Source organism: Trichomycterus rosablanca, chromosome 2 (assembly GCF_030014385.1).
Source record: "Trichomycterus rosablanca isolate fTriRos1 chromosome 2, fTriRos1.hap1, whole genome shotgun sequence".
Classification (NCBI taxonomy): domain Eukaryota; kingdom Metazoa; phylum Chordata; class Actinopteri; order Siluriformes; family Trichomycteridae; genus Trichomycterus; species Trichomycterus rosablanca.
In genome coordinates, this window is record NC_085989.1 from 21,547,827 (window position 1) to 21,567,372 (window position 19,546).

Below are 19,546 nucleotides of genomic sequence, written 5' to 3' on the forward strand. Positions count from 1 at the left end.
ATAAACAATAAACAATAATTCATGTGTTTGAGACAATGTGCTAGTATGCATGCCAGGATGTCAGCGGCTGTACACTTTGCTTCCCAAATTATTTATGGTACAACAGACCACAGATCAACTAGACAGACCAGGCATTTATTTATTTATCTTCATTAACAACCTATCCAACACACATTAGGCATAGGGCAAGAATACACCACGGACTGGAAGACAACTTATCTTACAGACAGGGTTAGTACTCAGTCATGAGGTGACACTCAATCAAAGAAGGTTTTTCCCACTCCTCCATGCAGAATTTCTTTAGCTGTGTGAGGTTTGAGGGGTTTTTTGCATGCACAGCCCATTTCAAATCACCCCACAGCATCTCAATTGGTTAAAATCCGGGCTTTGACTTGGTCATTCCAAAACTCATCATTTCTTTCTTTTGAGCCAATCTTTGGTGGATTTACTGGAATGTTTTGGGCCGTTCTCATGCTGCATGGTCTACTTCCGCTGCAGTTTCAGTTTTTGGCCAGATGGTCTTACATTTTCCTCAGGCACCCTCTGACACACCCTGAGACAACATGCTAGTATGCATGCCAGAATGTCAGCGGCTGTACTTTGCTTTCCAAATTATTTATGGTACAACAGACCACAGAACAACTAGACAGACCAGACATTTATTTATTTATCTTCATTAACAACCTATCCAACACACATTGGGCATAGGGCAAGAATACACCTTGGACCGAAAGACAATTTATCCTCCAGAAAGGGTTAGCACTCAGTCATGAGGTGACACTCAATCAAACGTAGGGCCAACTTAAGAATAAATTGCCCACGTACCATGGGGAAACCCAGGAAGATCGTAGCAAGGCCCATACAGACAGTACCTAGAGCTTAGGGTTCAATCCTGGCTGCTGAATGCAGTTCTATAAAATACAAGCGTTTTCTGTTTGTGATTTTGTATCAGTATTGGAGAATATTATTAAAAGCCTGAGATCTGATGGTGTGGTCTTACATCGTAGCATCAAGCATACAGAATTTATACCTCCATTCATCATTCTACGTGTTTTCCTACTGACAACCCAAACAGCCCAACAAAAATGGGAAATCAATTTAAATTGAGTCTTAGGTTGATAAAATGATTTAAAAGTGCACTGTTTGTAAACTAAACTACTAATATGTTTTTCCAATGAATGCCTTCGCAGCACTGGATTTATCTATTTCAGTTCATCAAAATGGCCCTTATAGGATTCAGACCCCGCACATACTACTATGTTTTTCACACAATTCAAGAGCTCCATCCACTGGCATGCTGAATTTCTACAAGCAAAATGAGTTAGGGTTATTTCATTACTCTGAAAGACTGATACGGACAGAACAGTGTTTTCTTTTGTCTAGGACAATTTGTATTTAGATTTTGGACGCACTGTTGCTTCTAGACATCTCCAATTTCCAGTCCCCCAGTAAAGCACTGGTGCATCACTAATCCTAATAACTAATAACACACAAACAACAGTTTTCAGTCTAGACAATTATCTTCAGTCTAGACTGGGCACTTTTTTCCTCAAGAAGGATCTGTTCGTGTAAACCATTATTAAAACAGAGGAACTGTAGAAATCCATACAATGGAAAAGCTTCAGACACATCTGTTAAAACATGAGTGGTAATCAATATGCAATATAACACACTATAAAAAAATAAATTGCCGCTCAGATGGCGCAGCAGTAAAATATGCTAGCACACCAGAGCTAGGATTTCGAATACATCATATCGAATCTCAGCTCTGCCATCCGGCTGGGCTGGGCGTTTGGCTGTTGTTCATCCAGGGGGAAGCCGGATAGGGACCTCATAACTGATGCAATTATGACCTCTGCTGGCTGATTGATGTCATCTGCACAGAGTAGAGGAATAATGCTAATCAGGGTGTGTCTCTCCGTGCACAAGGCTGATCACATATGAACTCACCTTGTAGTAGTTACAAGAAATGTAGAATAAAATATCAGACCAGCATTAAATCACCTAAACTTACATTTAGCAGACGCCTTTATCCAAAGTGACATTGCATTTACAGTTTACATTCGAGGTATAAGGGCCTTGCTCAAGGGCCCAACAGCAGCAGCAGTGGTGGGGCTTGAACCAGCGACCTTCTGATTACTAGTCCAGTACCTTAACCACTAGGCTACAGCTTACACTAAGATGAAAGATGCAACATGCAAGTCTTCTCTGGCAAACTTGCCCTGATGTTTTTTTTATATATTCTTTCTAATTATATGGTAACCATTTTAGGAAGCTGTTTGAGACTGTGCACCTGTGTGCAAATTATAGTCAATGAAGACAAAGACTTTGATGTGCATGAACTCCTGCAGTGTGAAATCCACTTACTCACATGTCGGGGCCATAAGTGTAGCCAGTCTGCCTCTGCCATTTTTAAAAGGTAGGTGAAAACAGCAGTACCCAGAGCAAACCCACACTAATAAGGGGAGAATATGTTAAACTCCTCCCAGGCAGTAACTGGAGGCTAAATTTAAACCTAGGTCCTCAGAATCCTGGAGCTGTCTGACACCCATACAGTATACTGCATTACTGTGCTGCCTATAATGTCATGTATTAATGCCGTATTAAGAAAGTATAATGTGTTTATTAATTTAGGCTTTATCAAGCTAATCTAAGAAACTAAACATCCAGTGCCTGATGGTACCTAAAATGCTTTGAAATCCTGGAAAATCTGGAGAGATTTTGTATTGATAAATGCTCACAGATTCCTTGTTCCCAGCAGCCATTATAGGAGAAGACTATGTAAATTGTAAATGTTGGCAAAGAGAAGATGCAAAATACTAAATGCCAGTGTGACAGAATTGTAACTTGTAGTTTAGTTTAAAATATTTTTTTTTAGATTTTACGTTAATGAAAGGGAGGGTTTAGTCGTATTTTCTGTGAAAGACTGAACTAATTAAAGGGCAACAGTCATGTCTGACTTTTAATAGCTGATAAGGGTGTGTAATGCCATAGGTTTGGAGAAAATGCATAACATTTACACAGAAGAGTTAATGGGGAAAAGGCCAGAGAAACTGGAACAATTACTGTATGACACTGTATATTCTATTTTTACCAATCAATCATGCATTTTCTGGGTAATGCCACTACACTGGGTATTGACACTACACTGATTCTTTTTCCGTTGTGTGGGGTTTTGTTCTACCCTTTTTTATATTCTTGGTACTAACTGTATTTCTATGTCTTACATTTGTAATGTTTATGAATTTCTATGTACAGTGGACCCTTGGGTTATGAACGGTTTACCATACGAACATTTTGGGTTACGAACAATCTTTTTCTACTTAAAGTACGAACAAATTTCGGATTACAAACCGAAATTCGCAAAACACGTGACGTCACGAACAAGTTAACTCCGACCGTCTTTCTCTCTCTATATATACAGTGAGTGGACAGCAGATGGTGTTTTTTCGGTGTTTTCTTTATATTTTGTAAAATTAAATATTAAAATGGCCTCAAAGAAGGTGCAGAGAAAGTTATTGTTGTTTCTGGTAGATACATTTTATAAAAAAAGAAGGAAATGTATTATGGTGTATGGTACAGCACACGTACTGAATTGAAATGTGGTGTGTATTTATGTACAGTACTACTGTGTATTGTTGTTTATTATTGTTTATTACAGGAATGTCTATTCTATAATTTAAGATTTAAGGGAAAATATACTTGTATTTATAACAAAAAAAGACAATTTAAGACATTAGAAAGGTTAGGTAAGGGGGTGGTTTGGGAGGTCTGGCACGGATTAATTCCATTTACATTATTTCTTATGAGAAAAATAGATTTAACTAATGAACATTTTGACTTAAGAACAGCCCTTCAGAACCAATTAAATTCGTAAGTCAAGGGTCTACTGTATATATATTTTTAAATACTTGCTGCATATTACAAGTTCTGCCCACTATGCCACTAATGCTGAGCTTGCACCGGCAATGAGACTCTTAGCAGGTCAATACGAGTTTGAATGTCACATCCATAATACTGAAATGGCCCATATCTACTACAGGCCCATAACTACAGGCAGATTTGCTGCAACAGCACTTAGTAGTTATTACGACCTATGCCTAAAAGGACAAACGTCTCAACTGCACATTCTTATGATGTTACTGTTTAAAAATACCCTTTGCAGTGATAGAATGTGGTCTGATTTTTAGCCAATCATAAACAAAACATTTTGCTCAAACTAATAATCCCCAAACACCAGTTTTTTTAAACTGATAAATTATTTACAGTCTAGACTGGCCTTTTTTTTTTTTTCATACAGTGGAAATGCTTTAGAAGCATCTGTTAAGACATGAGTGTTAATCAATATGCAACATGACAAACTAAAAAAAAGAAAAAAAGAAAATGAAATACTGTTGCTATCCTACTAGAAGTAGATTTCCTGCAGAGATCAAACCAAAACACAACATTCAATACTAAAATAGGTTAAAAAAGAAAAACAAAACGAAAGACTTTCTTTAATTTCTGTCTACTATAAGAACACCCCATATGCAAAAACTGTTCATTGTGCACCATTGAAAAAATCTCCTTCACATTTTATAAATAGTTAAGACAAAAGATGATGACAGAAATGTTACATTTAGTGGAGAAAAATACTAACATAAACACCCTATCCCATTTATAAGGCATGGTGGAAGGAGCATAATGTTTTGGGGGTGATTTGGTGCTTCAAAACAATAATTAAAGGTTAGAGTAAAATGTCAGACCAGCAGTAAATCACCTGAAACTCACTCTAAGATGAAAGATGCAACATGGCAATAATTCAAAACACACTAATAATTTGACAGTTGGGTCAAAAGAACATAATTTGTGTTTTGAATTGGTGAAGTCCAGCCAAGTAAGAGGCTGTGGTATGCTGTGGTATAAGGGCTGTTTATGCAAAAACCCAAAACAAAACTTCAACCTCACTGTTTGGTCTGGTCAGGGGCTCCTGAAAATGTTACTGGTTGCTTAAGCAAGTTTTGTCTGATGGTACCTAAAATGCTTTGAAATCCTGGAAAATCTGGAGAGATTTTGTATTGATAAATGCTCACAGATTCCTTGTTCCCAGCAGCCATTATAGGAGAAGACTATGTAAATTGTAAATGTTGGCAAAGAGAAGATGCAAAATACTAAATGCCAGTGTGACAGAATTGTAACTTGTAGTTTAGTTTAAAATATTTTTTTTTAGATTTTACGTTAATGAAAGGGAGGGTTTAGTCGTATTTTCTGTGAAAGACTGAACTAATTAAAGGGCAACAGTCATGTCTGACTTTTAATAGCTGATAAGGGTGTGTAATGCCATAGGTTTGGAGAAAATGCATAACATTTACACAGAAGAGTTAATGGGGAAAAGGCCAGAGAAACTGGAACAATTACTGTATGACACTGTATATTCTATTTTTACCAATCAATCATGCATTTTCTGGGTAATGCCACTACACTGGGTATTGACACTACACTGATTCTTTTTCCGTTGTGTGGGGTTTTGTTCTACCCTTTTTTATATTCTTGGTACTAACTGTATTTCTATGTCTTACATTTGTAATGTTTATGAATTTCTATGTACAGTGGACCCTTGGGTTATGAACGGTTTACCATACGAACATTTTGGGTTACGAACAATCTTTTTTTTATATTTTGTAAAATTAAATATTAAAATGGCCTCAAAGAAGGTGCAGAGAAAGTTATTGTTGTTTCTGGTAGATACATTTTATAAAAAAAGAAGGAAATGTATTATGGTGTATGGTACAGCACACGTACTGAATTGAAATGTGGTGTGTATTTATGTACAGTACTACTGTGTATTGTTGTTTATTATTGTTTATTACAGGAATGTCTATTCTATAATTTAAGATTTAAGGGAAAATATACTTGTATTTATAACAAAAAAAGACAATTTAAGACATTAGAAAGGTTAGGTAAGGGGGTGGTTTGGGAGGTCTGGCACGGATTAATTCCATTTACATTATTTCTTATGAGAAAAATAGATTTAACTAATGAACATTTTGACTTAAGAACAGCCCTTCAGAACCAATTAAATTCGTAAGTCAAGGGTCTACTGTATATATATTTTTAAATACTTGCTGCATATTACAAGTTCTGCCCACTATGCCACTAATGCTGAGCTTGCACCGGCAATGAGACTCTTAGCAGGTCAATACGAGTTTGAATGTCACATCCATAATACTGAAATGGCAAGTAAGAGGCTGTGGTATGCTGTGGTATAAGGGCTGTTTATGCAAAAACCCAAAACAAAACTTCAACCTCACTGTTTGGTCTGGTCAGGGGCTCCTGAAAATGTTACTGGTTGCTTAAGCAAGTTTTGTCAGTTATTAAATACAAGGGTTCACATACTTTGTTTCAAATATGTCCTGTTGATGATTAATGCAGAAATTCAGGTAATCTAAAAAGGTTTAAAACTTTGCACAGTGTGATTTGAGGTAAATTTAAATCATGTAACAAATGACAGAACCAATTATTTTATTACCAATATCAGTACAACTGAGTTTTTGGTAGCATATATCCTTTTGCCTTTTCTCATACACATTAGGTACAAGATTGGAGCACAGTCTCTCTGCTACCCCTGAGGTAGTTAAAGAAAAATGGACTTGCTTAAGAATCTAGCCATGGTAGCACAAAAAAAAAGCCCTGGTAGCAGTCTTGCTTTGTGCAGCCATGAGGTACAACAAACACTCCCTGTAAATTGTGTATCATTTGGATAGATAGCACACGGTAGTGGGTATAACACTATTTTTTTTTAATAAATGGGGGTGTGTGTCTTCTTTTTGACTAAACATTACATGTCGGCAGGGTAACACAAACGTTACTTTCAAATGAAAACATGCATGCTAAACCAGTTAGCTTAATAACATGTTCCAAAAACAGATATACTACAAGTGATGTAAGAGTGTAAGATTTTGGTTAAACACAAAATGTTTAAATCTGTGAATTAACAAATCCCTAAATAAGTAATTGGAGGAATATATTCAAATGTGTACATATATACGTATATATCCAAACATGTACATGTAAATGACTAACTGTAGCCCATCAGTTGCTTTGTACACTTTGCCATCACTGTACTCCATGTATCAATTAAAAGAGGTGTTAAATAAAGCAATAAGCCACGAGAGGCCGTGCATTACTGTGATTTTAGCACGGGGATGACGCCTAAAACTTCTTTCCCCGTGCTAAAATCATAACAGTAATGCACGGTCTCGAGTGGCTTATTGCTTTTATAAAACGGCAGTCAAAAAAAAAAATCCCATTATAAAACGGATAGTTCCGGTCCTAAAATCTGATTGGCTGAGCCGCGTTCGAAGCCGTTGTAAAATCCCCGATAAACGCACACCTAGGACCACCTCACATCATTCCATATTAATACGCCACTGAAAATAAAAAGTTAATGTTATTTTCGCCCTCATGTTGCCTAGCAACACTGTTAATCGAACTATTTTGCGTCGCGGAAGAATGCTTTATTGTAAGTTTATACACAATAAATACATTTATGAATTAAACATTGTTGTATTTATTATATTTTATGTTGACCGCCGTTTTATAAAAGCAATAAGCCACTCGAGACCGTGCATTACTGTTATGATTTTAGCACGGGGAAAGAAGTTTTAGGCACTCCGCTTCGCGTCGTGCCAAAAACGTCATCCCCATGCTAAAATCACAGTAATGCACGGCCTCTCGTGGCTTATTGCTTTAAAAACACACACTTCATTAGCGAGTTAGTGTCACTGTAGTGCTGAGAATGGTTTATCACCCAAATAACATCTTGTCCTATGGGGATCCCTTTCGACATACCTAATAATTAAATACCTAATTAAGTGCTTGGTGTGTTATATCTGCATTTAATGGCCATGGTTTATTGGACTGAGATGACCAACAAGCTCAAAAGCCCGGTTATGATTCACCACTGACTAATAAACTTGAGTTACCGTTTGAGTTTTAAAAATTGACGAAATTAGTTGAACTACTCTCTAGCTGAAGTGACCAATGTAAAAAAAAAGTGTACATCTGAAACAAGATAAATAAATAAAGCTTATTCAGCGTCCATGAAACAAGCTACATTTTCCTGAACGTCCTGGCCAGGAAATACAGCTCGGCTGACTCTTTTCTGCTCGCTTTGGGCTTCACAGTCCTCACGTCTTGAAAAGCACGAGTCAGACCCTCTTTGAGCTTATGTGTAAGTGCTCCGTCCCAGTACTTGCAGAGCAGAGAACCTCCAGGTCGCAGCAACTTTTGTGCCAGTTCCAGCAAGGAAAGACACATAAACACAAGTCTCTCATGGTCCAGCTCCCTGTGCCCAGTGGCATTAGGTGCCATGTCACTGAGGATGACATCAGCATAGGCTTGAGGAAGGAGCCTCTGCAGCTCTGTGTGAGTGGTAGGACTGGTAATATCCGAGTTGGACAGAAAGTTGGCACCTTCCAAAGGAGCAATGTGCAGCAGATCTACTCCAATTACAGTCCCTGTGGGTAAATCTGGCCCTGCAACAACAGAAAATGATGAGTCATGTCTCACAACCTTGTGCCAAACTTTAAGAGAATTATCAATCAGTTCAAAAAGAACATTTCTCAATGCAAGATTGTAAATAACTGTTTTTACCATCTACTGTTAATAATATTGTGAAAAGATTCAGGAAATCTGGGGAGACCTCAGTCTGTGTAGGGCAAAGCCGGAAACTGTTGTTGAATGAACATGACCTTTGAGCTCTTAGTTGGCACTGCATGAGAAACCAGTGTGCTACTGTGGTGGTGTGCCATGGTGGAGTCCAATGTTAGGGTTAAATTTTCTGTGCCAAAGATGAACAGGACCAACAGAGTGTTATTAGTTAAAACTGATAAACCAACATCTGTCATGATACGGGGATTCATCAGTGCTCATGGCATGGGTGACTTGCAACATCTTTTCCAGGGAAGTCTATGAATACTTCAGCAAGACAATGCCAAGCCTCATTCTGTACGAGCTGCAACAGCAGGCTTTGTAGACAAAGAATATATGTGCCTGCCTGCAGTCCAGATCTGCCTCCTGTTGAAAATGTATAGTGCAGCATGAAGTAGAGAATCAGACAACAGTGATTGTTAAGCAGCTGAAGTCTTGAAACAAGCAAGAATGGACACAAATTCCACTTGCAAAACTGCTATAGTTCCTGTCCTCAGTTCCCAAAACATTAAAGTCTCATTAATAGTGCCGCAGAGTGGGTGTCGCACAGTGTCCAGTTTCACCTTCTGTGCCATGTTTGGCTTGTTTTCCCTTTGTCTACTTTGTTTTTTCCAGGATACTCGGTTTCTTTCTAATGCCCTAAACACCCGCAGTAGGTGGACTGGTTTCTTTTAGATGATGATTTATTTAATTATTAGGATTTTAACGTCACATTTAATGTACGCACTTTGGTTACATTCATGACAGGAGAGGTAGGTACTCATTACACAAGGTTCATAAGTTCACAAGTTCAATGTCAAACACAGTCATGGACAATTTTGTATCTCCAATTCACCTCATGCACCTGCATGTCTTTGGACTGTGGGAGGAAACCCATGCATACACGGGGACAACATGCAAACTCCACACAGAAAGGACCGGGACCACCCCACTTGGGAATCGAACCCAGGACCTTCTTGCTGTGAGGCGACAGTGCTACCTTTTAGGTAATGAATATAGTTGTGTGTTGCCTAGTGCTAGACAAGGGTCCAGTCCAGGATGTATTCCCTGTTCCCAGAGATCCCACGACCCTGACCCAAGATACACCCCGATCATGATCAAGATGAAGTGGTTACTAAAAATATATTATGAATGAATGAATGAACTTACATTCCCTGGTTGAGTTGACCCTTTGCACAGCGACTTGACTGCAGTAGGTGGACTGGTTTCTTTTAGGTATTGATTGATTGATTTATTAGGATTTTAACGTCATGTTTTACACGCTTTGGTTACATTCATGACAGAAACGGTAGTACTCATTACACAAGGTTCATAAGTTCACAAGTTCAATGTCAAACACAGTCATGGACAATTTTGTATCTCCAATTCACCTCACTTGCATGTCTTTGGACTGTGGGAGGAAACCGGAGCTCACGGAGAAAACCCATGCAAACTCCACACAGAAAGGACCGGGACCACCCCACCTGGGAATCGAACCCAGGACCTTCTTGCTGTGAGGCGACAGTGCTACCTTTTAGGTCATGAATATAGTTGTGTGTTGCCTAGTGCTGGACAAGGGTCCAGTCCAGGATGTATTCCCTGTTCCCAGAGATTCCATAACCCTGGCCCAACATACACCCCGATCATGATCAAGATGAAGTGGTTATGATATGATTGAATGAATGAACTTACATTCCCTAGTTGAGTTGACCCTTTGCACAGCGACTTGACTCCATGCTCCAGGTGCAGCACCGCAGTCTATAACACTGAATCCAGGTTTCAGTAGGCAGTATTTCTCATCCAGTTCCAGCAGTTTAAATGCGCTCCTGCAGCGGTAATTCTGAGACTGAGCGGCTTTAACGAAAGGATCTCTCATCTGCCGCACCATCCACCTGTGTTCAGTACCACTCTTCTTCAGGAGGCGTGCTGAGCTGTGAACCCAGCGTGTCTGCACATATAAAATGTTCCACATTGTTTACGATCGGCTGAATTCTGGAACTTTTACGCACGTGTTCATTTGTGCTAGCCGGTTAGAAGTCTATGTATGTTTGTAAGTCACGGGGTCAGTACCACCTTCAGGACAACATACAGCCTTTATCACAACTCAACGTTAAATACAAAACAGTATGTTAGTCTCGGTTTATGTTTTTGTTTTTCTCTTTGTAGCTGTCACCAGCATAAAGCGTTACTATTACTGTAGCGTAGACTGGGATTCGTTCCCATAGAGCCGACTCTCCGATCCAGGCTTCGGAATATAAGAGTCGACCCCAAAACCTGAGAGTCGATTCAATGCAATAATTTGAATCTTGCTTACGTTTGTGCAAAAACACGGTAAATTAAAACCTTAAATGAATGAATAAATAAAACCGGGTGTCTATATTAAAATGTAGATATAGTGGCAAGTTGTTTTATTTTAAATGCCTAAATAAATCTCTGACAACAGGCAACTAGGTATGAACTTTGCTTTGAGTCTGTGATACTCAACCAAGCACCACAAGACTAAAATTGTCATTTTAATTCAATACACACATACTGAAAACTCGAACCTAATATGACAAAATAAACTATTATAAAATGTTTACATTGATTTGGGCAAAAGGCAGTGGTGGCTTAGTGGTTAAGGTACTGGACTAGTGATCAGAAGCCATGCCATAAATGTAAATGTAAAATGAATCCCGAAGTCGATTCCTACAGTTCATAAATACAATAACCTTGATTCTGACCGGTATTATTTCAACGTAACACGCTACAGCGCGAACATCCGCTGGGCGGGGCGTATGGTTTTAATAGATCTGTGTATGCCATAGTTCTGAAGTGTAAGGGTGTGTGAATCTGAGAAGCCGATCACTATGGTATAGTAATCCACACTGGCCAGTGGCTCTTACCACGTGATCACCCAAAACAGCACGCGGGAATGAAACTGGAGCCACAAGAATTCATAACATTTATTTGAATTTACTGCACTTGGTTACTTCAGCTTTTTTACTGTTTCAGTTTACTTTTACATTAAGGTAATAATGTTATAATAATGTTATAAAATAATTATATTATTTCCATAAAGTTCTTTTGGCAGACAGTTTTGCTGTTAGCTCAATTGAAACCGTTGTAAGATAGTCACGGTGTTCCGTTCAGTTATTTGATTTCGATTCGTCTAAGTACGCAGCTGTCAGAGTGTTATTCTCAGTTGTGCGAATATCGAGTTAACCTGCAGTTAAAGACAATTTGTTTAATTTTGTCCATTTTAACCGAAAATAAAAGCCAATGTTTACTGACGGTTTTCTTTATATAATCATAATAATCATAAAATAGTTACACTGGAAACACTTTTTTCCAAGTAATATAAAAACAATACAGTACAGTTCTAAATTTTAAGAAAATTCATTAGTGTTAATGCACTGTTTTGTTTTTCTAATGCAAGTTACATCCTATTTTTTTTCCTTTTCTAATATAATCAATGTTTGAAATTGGTGATAAAGTCTGGAAGTGAGACGACAAGTATTCAGCAAATGTAATTTGTATTACTGTATTATTGTCTTTTTATTAAGAAATGTTTACACGGAAGCTGTTGACGCTGGTGCTGGTGGTGCAACCTAAACGAGTGCTGCTTGGCATGAAGAAGCGTGGCTTCGGAGCAGGCAAGTGGAATGGCTTTGGAGGCAAAGTTCAACCAGGAGAGAGCATAGAACAGGCTGCAAGACGGTAAAACAAACCAAATATATATTACTGAATTAAATATGTTACTTGTTAAGTTCAAACTGCAATCATACTACATACTACAGTAATCGTATACCTATCATACACACTGTTTAGTATTGTAATATGCAGTTTCCTTCACAGCATAGTGGTTTAATTGACACACAGTCCACTACTTGTTATCTCCTAATCATCTGTCTTTAATACAATTTCAACAATATTTCCCAAAATATAAGTTTATATAAATTTGGATTTTTTTTTACATTTATTCACTGTTCATTTCTTATGGTGTAATAGGTTGAGTAGTTATAATAAGTTGTTAAGTATCTGCAAATAGTAAAGACCTAAAGTCAAAGACCACTAGGAAAAATGCATTATTTTGCATTACAGTGTTTTTTTTTATTCATTTAAATAAATATTTCTTTTACTAATTTAAATACATCTGCATAACAATTTAAGTAAAAAGCTGAATGTTGGAATTTGTAGTATTTGGAATGGATGGTAAGAACTCAAGATCAGAAGATCAAAATCAGATGATCCATTTTATCCCAGCTTAGAACTTATTGTGATGTTACTGAATGCTTGGCTTGCTCTGTCTTCAAGTAAGGCCCTGATAAACAATTAATGGGGTTAAGAATAGAATGTCTTTATAAATAACTTATACTTTATTTAGCATATTTTTCAAAATGAATACAGTGTTTTTATTGCAACTCATATAAATTTGCATAACAATTTAAGTAAAAAAGTTGAATGTTGGAATTTTTTTAGTATTTGGTATTGATGGTAAGAACTCAGGTTTGTGCAAAATCAGATGATTTATGTTATCCCGGGATGATTTCACCCCAACAAAATTCTTTCTTTGCATATCCCAGCTTGTTTGGAAGTTGGGGTCAGAGCGCAGGGTCGGATATTGTACGGCGCCCCTGAAGCCAAGAGGGTTAAGGGCCTTGCTCAAGGGCCCAACAGTGGCTGCACAGCGGAGCTGAGATTCAAACTCTCAACCTTGCAATTGACAGCCCAAAGCTCTACCCACTAGGCTACCACTTTTTAGGTCAACTGTGGTTATCACTACTTGATCTACATTGGTCTTCAAGTAGTTGTTGCAAATCTTTAAAGTAAATCCAGTTTAGCATTGGTTAGTTCAGGGGTTTTCAACCTTTTTGGACATGCGCCCCCCTTCGTGTGCCAACCATGAACTTGCGCCAAGCCCCCCTCCATCATTGAGAAAGCTTCTGACAAGCTAAAAGAACGTAATTAATGTTGTGCACATTATATAATTTTGCTGATTGAAAATATTATTTTAAAAAGATAATACAGTCCGACCCCATCTGAGCCGATTCTATCAGCACATTATATAAATTCGTGGTTCACTTTGGTAAATCATAAGCGGTTCTTGCTTTTTGATGTAGATGAGAGCAGAAAACGTTACTTCACAGAGTCAAGCATAGACAAAAGTTCATCAATTACTAAGTTGGTTAGTTCGGGATCATCTGCTCTGACTGAAAACGTTTAGCTCCACAGGCAGAACGACTCTGACTCTGTGGTAATACTCAGTATAATTAAGCCTGAGCTTTTTAAGGTAAGCGAGTCACACAAAATGTTCTGTAGTAGTTGGTGTTTATTTACAAGCGCAACATTCATTATAACAGTAAACACGAAGAGATGACTGAGAAAAGAAACTTATGCTCCCGAGTCACTTATAATCGATACTGTGAACAGAGCGTCTCTCTTAAAGACACAAACACGTCCTATAACAGCGGTCGTTGCTTTTGTCACCGGTTATCTTCGCTGTTAGCTCTATTTTGAAGGTTTTTTTCAGACGGAACTGAATAACATTAAACGTGCGTGTGAGCTTGGTCAGTTAGAGTAATGAAATATGTCTCCCGTGGGTGACAAATGAATTGCTTTAGTTTTAGAAGTAAAAAAATCTCGTAATGCCACGCCCCCCGGTCAGGCACTCGCGCCCCCCCAGACAAGTACAGGTTGAAAACCCCTGGGTTAGTTGAACGCTAGTAGCACATAAGCACCATTCTTTATTGTGTGAATCCAGTGTATTCTGAAATATAAGTGCTTTATGACTTGTTTCTTAATTCAGAATGTCCTGTTTTTAAAGAGAACTACTGGAGGAAAGTGGCCTTACCACAGATACACTGCACAAGATTGGAAATATAACGTTTGAATTTGTTGGAGAAACAGAGCTGATGGATGTGCATGTATTCCGTGCCGATACCTACAACGGCGAGCCTACAGAGTCAGAAGGTAATATTGAACTGTGCAGCAATACAATCATGTCCATTCTTCATTGTACATTTAGAAACTGTACACTGCATTCAGTGCTCTATATTCTCTGTTTTAGAAATGAGGCCTCAGTGGTTTGATGTTGACAAAATCCCTTTTGGTGAAATGTGGGCTGATGACATCATGTGGTTTCCACTGATGCTGCAGAAGAAGAAATTCTTGGGCTACTTCAAATTCCAGGGTCATGACTTAATACTGGAACACAAGCTGCGTGAGGTGAAGGAGCTTTGATCAGACTCTCAACACCTCTAATGAGCATCATCTGAACCAAGTGAGTCAGAGTGACAGCTCATTTACACTTTGCTGAGGGGATGTGTGTGCAGGGAATCGGCTCATGAGAGATAGACCGCTGGGCCAGATGTTGCCCACACTCGGACTGGGCAGTGATTCACATTCTCAAATTAGAACTGTCATGGTTATATCATTTGAGTTGCCACTTAGATGTTAAATGTAATCCAATGTGTTGGATTCATGTCACTCTTATATGTTCTTGTATTTTACACTACTGTAATAAGTGTATACTTTAGAAAGAATAGCAATTAGCTTAAAACATACAAAACCTATTGCTTAAATACAGTTTACACAATGTCAGTGTTTTAGAGGACACCATATAATACAAAGATTTTGACTGGCAATAACAATATGGTGGCAAATTGATTGTATTATAATCTAAGAATGTAGGACTGTTGAATCTTAGTAAGCATAAATAATTGTGACAGGCCTATGAACAATTGTAATACTGTGTTATTTATTTTTACAGAAGGACAAAGTAACCCTTACTTACCAGTTTGACCCTTGGGTTGTTTAGCTGTTAAAGAAATCGGTGTATTCTGAATTTCATTTTGAACGTGGTTTTGAATTTGTTTCCTATTTCAGAATGTTGTGAGTTTGTCAACATGTTTTAGAGGACCTCAATATAACAGAAACACCATACAATACAAAGATTATGACTGACAACAATATGGTAGGAAATTAATTGTATTATTATCTTAGAATGTAGGACTGTTAAACCTCAATAAGCCTAAATAATTGAAATACTGTATTATTTATTTCCACAGAAGGCCAAAGTAAGCCCTTACTTACCAATTTGACCCTTGGGGTGTTTAGCTGTTCTGAAATTAGTTGTTCATATTTTTGTAATATTATAACTACGTATGTTGGTTTATTGGGGTATATTATGCACATGTTCTACTTTTCTACTCACGAACTGCATTTTATAAGGCCAACAATAAAGACTTCAAGCCACAAATCTTTGTAGTCTTTTTAAAGATAGAAGTAAATATTTTTCATATGCATCATTAAATATTCAGGGAGTCAAAAGAAACCTTGGAAGCTGCTGAGATACTGTCATGCAATTGTGCTGGACATAGCTCATGAGCCCGGGAGTACTTTGGAAAATCATTCTCACCCAACACAATCTGCCGCTGCCTCAAGAAAAGCAACCTAAATTTGTATTATGCAAAGAGGAAACCATATATTACATTTGAGAAACGCTGCCGAATTCCCAGGTTATCTAAGATAGACCAAAGGACAGTGGAAATACACTGCCTGGCCAAAAAAAAAAAAAGGTCACCTGGATTTAACTACGCAAATAGGTAAGAGCCTCCCATTGCATAATTACTGCATGGGTGATTATGTTTCAGCTGGCAACAAGTTATTTAACCCTAACTGATGCAGTGAGTAGCTTCTCATTTGTTAAACAACTATGTCGAAAGACACATCCTGTGGTCGTGGAAAAGATGTTGATCTGTTTCAGAAGGGTCAAATTATTGGCATGCATCAAGCAGAGAAAACTACAGTAGAACTCAGGGATATGTTTAATAGTGAAAGTAAGAGCATTTCCACACGCACAATGCGAAGGGAACTCAAGGGATTGGGACTAAACAGCTGTGTAGCCTTAAGAAAACCACTTGTCAGTGAGGCTAACCGGCAAAAACGGCTTTAATTAGCTAGGGAGCATAAAGATTGGACTCTGGAGCAATGGAAGAAGGTCATGTGGTCTGATGAGTCCAGATTTACCCTGTTCCAGAGTGATGGGCGCATCAGGGTAAGAAGAGAGGCGGCTGAAGTGATGCACCCATCATGCCTAGTGCCTACCGTACAAGCCTGTGGGGGCAGTGCTATGATCTGGGGTTGCTGCAGTTGGTCAGGTCTAGGTTCAGCAACGTTATGTGCCCAAAGAATGAGGTCAGCTGACTACCTGAATATACTGAACCACCAGGTTATTCCATCAATGGATTTTTTCTTCCCTGATGGCACGGGCATATTCCAAGATGACAAGGCCAGGATTCATCGGGCTCAAATTGTGAAAGAGTGCTTCAGGGAGCATGAGACATCATTTTCACACATGGATTGGCCACCACAGAGTCCAGACCTGAACCCCATTGAGAATCTTTGGGATGTGCTGGAGAAGACTTTGCACAGTGGTCCAAATCTCCCATCATCAATACAAGATCTTGGGGAAAAATGAATGCAACTCTGGACAGAAATAAATGTTGTGACATTGCAGAAGCTTGTGGAAACGATGCCACAGCGAATGCGTGCCGTAATCAAAGCTAAATGCGGTCCAACCAAATATTAGAGTGTGTGACCTTTTTTTTTGGCCTGGTAGTGTATGTTCTGTGGTCAGACAGGTCTACATTTCAGTTTGTTTGTTTTTTTTGAGGGGGTGCTTGACTGGCCTATCGGCAGTCCAGATCTGTCTTGTATTTAAAATGTATGGTGCTATGAAGCTGAGAATCAGAAAAGGCCAACCATGGAATGTTGAACAGCTAATGTCTTGTATACAGCAATAATAGGCAAAATTTTCACTTGCAAAAATTAGTATCTTCAGTTCTCAAACAATTAATTATTATCCATAAGAAAAGGTGATGTGACCCAGTGGTAATACCACCATTGCAACAAGTCACTGTAAGTGTTTAGGAATCATAGCAGCTCGGCACCACATACAGTTACAGAGTGGGGTCACTTGAGCACAAAGTAAATAAAAGTTACAGACACAGTGCTGACTCAGTAACTGCAGAGTTCCAAATCTGTGCAGCACAAAAACGGTGTGCCAGAAGCTTTGTTATGGCCAAGCAGCTGCATGCAAGCTTCACATCACCAGGAACAAAGCCAAATGCCAGATGTAGTGATGGCCACCATTGGACTCTGTGGCATTGTTTTGTGGACAAACTACGATTTTCTGTCAGGCGATCTGATTGCTGAGTCTGGATGTGGCAAAATGCCAGGAGAACGTTTACCTGCCTGACTGCACTGTGCCAACTGTAAAGTTTGGTGGAGGAGGGATAATGCTGTGTTGTTCTTCAGGAGTTGGGCTAGGCACCATAGTTCTAGTGAAAGGAAATCTTAATGTTTCAGCACACCAAGACAGTTTGGACTATTGTATGCTTCCAACTTTGTGGGAACAGTTTAGGGAAGGCCCATTTCTGTTCCAGCATGACTTGATTCCAGTATTTGTCTTTGTAAGGTAATTATCACTGCTTTGTGTTTGCTCACCTTATATTTATACACTGAATATAAGAGCAGCCATAAGTACCAGTCTGTTCACTATACTGAAACCTGTGTTACACTTTAACATGTTCGTACAGAAATCATTACTATTAACAATTCAACATTACACCCTTCCCTGCACAGCGGGAGGATCTTGTCATAAAGTTAGCAATAACAAGGCCCGCACATTTAGAAGGAAGATGTGATTGGTACATTTTACTGTCATTTAAAATTGGTCTATTTAACTACATGGCTCTAGACCTCTGAGAATATACAGCTGGCCTGTCGTTTTTCCTACCGCCAGCAGAGGGCAGGCTTCTTCAATCTAACCCTTTACATTTTCTCATAGGTGCATATAGGCACAAAAAGTCTCAAAATGCATTCATTTACTGTATCTAAATTACAAATTCGAGATGTTGTGTATATATATTTTGACCAAGCATACCGGATTTAAGTAAAAAATATCCGACAGGTGGTTTTAACAGCTAATCGGTGTGGAAAACCACCAAAGACCAAACAAAAAATGAGAAAATGATACAATAGTCTTTATTGTTGATAATAAAACATATAAAGACATACAGTTATACAAAATGCGAGTGCAACTCAGTAAGTGTTTATTCAATAAAAATTAAATGTGCAATTAGCTTTTAATGCCAGCAGAGGGCACACTGGTAGGCAACAAGCAAAACAAACCAGTATTCCAGTATCCTACAATCGACTGGCAGGTATGTGTTATAATAATAATAATAAAAATCACTTATCTACAGATAAAAGATACCATAAAAATCAGAATTCTGAGTAATGAGTAAACACAAGATTGCACAAAAGCCTGTTCTTTGATGTCAGTCCCTCCAGAATTTTGCAGCTGCAAGAATAATGCAAATGTAACCATCAATTTCGGTAAATGCCCTCAAAAAGATGTGTTTAATTAACGTGAACTTTAAGTTAATTTCATTATATCATTTTACTGTACAAAGAGTTGTTACTCTTTAGCTTTTTATTAACTAACCAGGCTACAACCAAAACAAGTTCTAATTTCAGATAAAGCTTTACTTACTTGTGCAATCAAGCTACAAAGTGAGTAAACATCAATGTCTCCAACAAAAGCTCACAAATAAATGTGTATTGCACATTCTAGATACATTCAACTACTATGTACGTATCTGTATGTAAAATATTCAGATGTTATACTACATTAATGTAGATTTATTCTACTTTATTGTTAACGATGTGTGAAACCATGTTGCCATGGTTCTATACCCCAAAGTTTGGCATTGAGATTATCCTAAAAGTAATTCCCAGTTTCACTTTTTTCCTAGTTTGAGGTAGGAAATAAATTCTGATTTTGAGTCGAATGCCACAATAGGGTCACAAATTCATAGAAAGGTTAGTG

The 19,546-nt window shown here is 38.2% G+C and overlaps 2 protein-coding genes across 5 annotated transcripts; one reads left to right on the forward strand and one right to left on the reverse strand.

Moving 5' to 3' along the window:
• Positions 1-8,091: 8,091 nt before the first annotated feature.
• Positions 8,092-10,642, reverse strand: mrm2 (mitochondrial rRNA methyltransferase 2). The gene is made up of 2 exons (XM_062990388.1): positions 10,363-10,642; positions 8,092-8,516 (listed from the first exon to the last, which is right to left on the reverse strand). The coding sequence occupies exons 1-2, from the start codon at positions 10,640-10,642 to the stop codon at positions 8,092-8,094; spliced, it is 705 nt and encodes a 234-aa protein (XP_062846458.1).
• Positions 10,643-11,598: 956 nt separating this feature from the next.
• Positions 11,599-15,901, forward strand: nudt1 (nudix (nucleoside diphosphate linked moiety X)-type motif 1). 4 transcript variants are annotated; one of them, XR_010009461.1, is made up of 5 exons: positions 11,599-11,681; positions 12,216-12,369; positions 14,477-14,622; positions 14,720-15,625; positions 15,720-15,901. XR_010009461.1 is itself a non-coding variant. In XM_062990393.1 (5 exons), the coding sequence occupies exons 2-4, from the start codon at positions 12,218-12,220 to the stop codon at positions 14,890-14,892; spliced, it is 471 nt and encodes a 156-aa protein (XP_062846463.1). In that variant the 5' UTR covers positions 11,599-11,681; positions 12,216-12,217; the 3' UTR covers positions 14,893-14,932; positions 15,422-15,901. The 4 variants fall into 4 exon arrangements, 3 of the variants coding, with proteins under 3 accessions (XP_062846463.1, XP_062846462.1, XP_062846461.1); XM_062990393.1 differs by having other exon boundaries at positions 14,720-14,932; positions 15,422-15,901; XM_062990392.1 differs by having other exon boundaries at positions 14,720-14,932; positions 15,538-15,901.
• The last annotated feature ends 3,645 nt before the right edge of the window (positions 15,902-19,546 follow it).

Bases quoted from the DNA above. Each gene is read 5' to 3' on its own strand.
- nudt1 (XM_062990391.1), top strand. From the start codon at position 12,218: ATGTTTACACGGAAGCTGTTGACGCTGGTGCTGGTGGTGCAACCTAAA. The intron at 12,370-14,476 runs GTAAAACAAACC...CTGTTTTTAAAG, and splicing joins ATAGAACAGGCTGCAAGACG to AGAACTACTGGAGGAAAGTG. The intron at 14,623-14,719 runs GTAATATTGAAC...TCTCTGTTTTAG, and splicing joins CGAGCCTACAGAGTCAGAAG to AAATGAGGCCTCAGTGGTTT.
- mrm2 (XM_062990388.1), bottom strand. From the start codon at position 10,642: ATGTGGAACATTTTATATGTGCAGACACGCTGGGTTCACAGCTCAGCA. The intron at 8,517-10,362 runs GTAAGTTCATTC...CTGTTGTTGCAG, and splicing joins GGTCAACTCAACTAGGGAAT to GGCCAGATTTACCCACAGGG.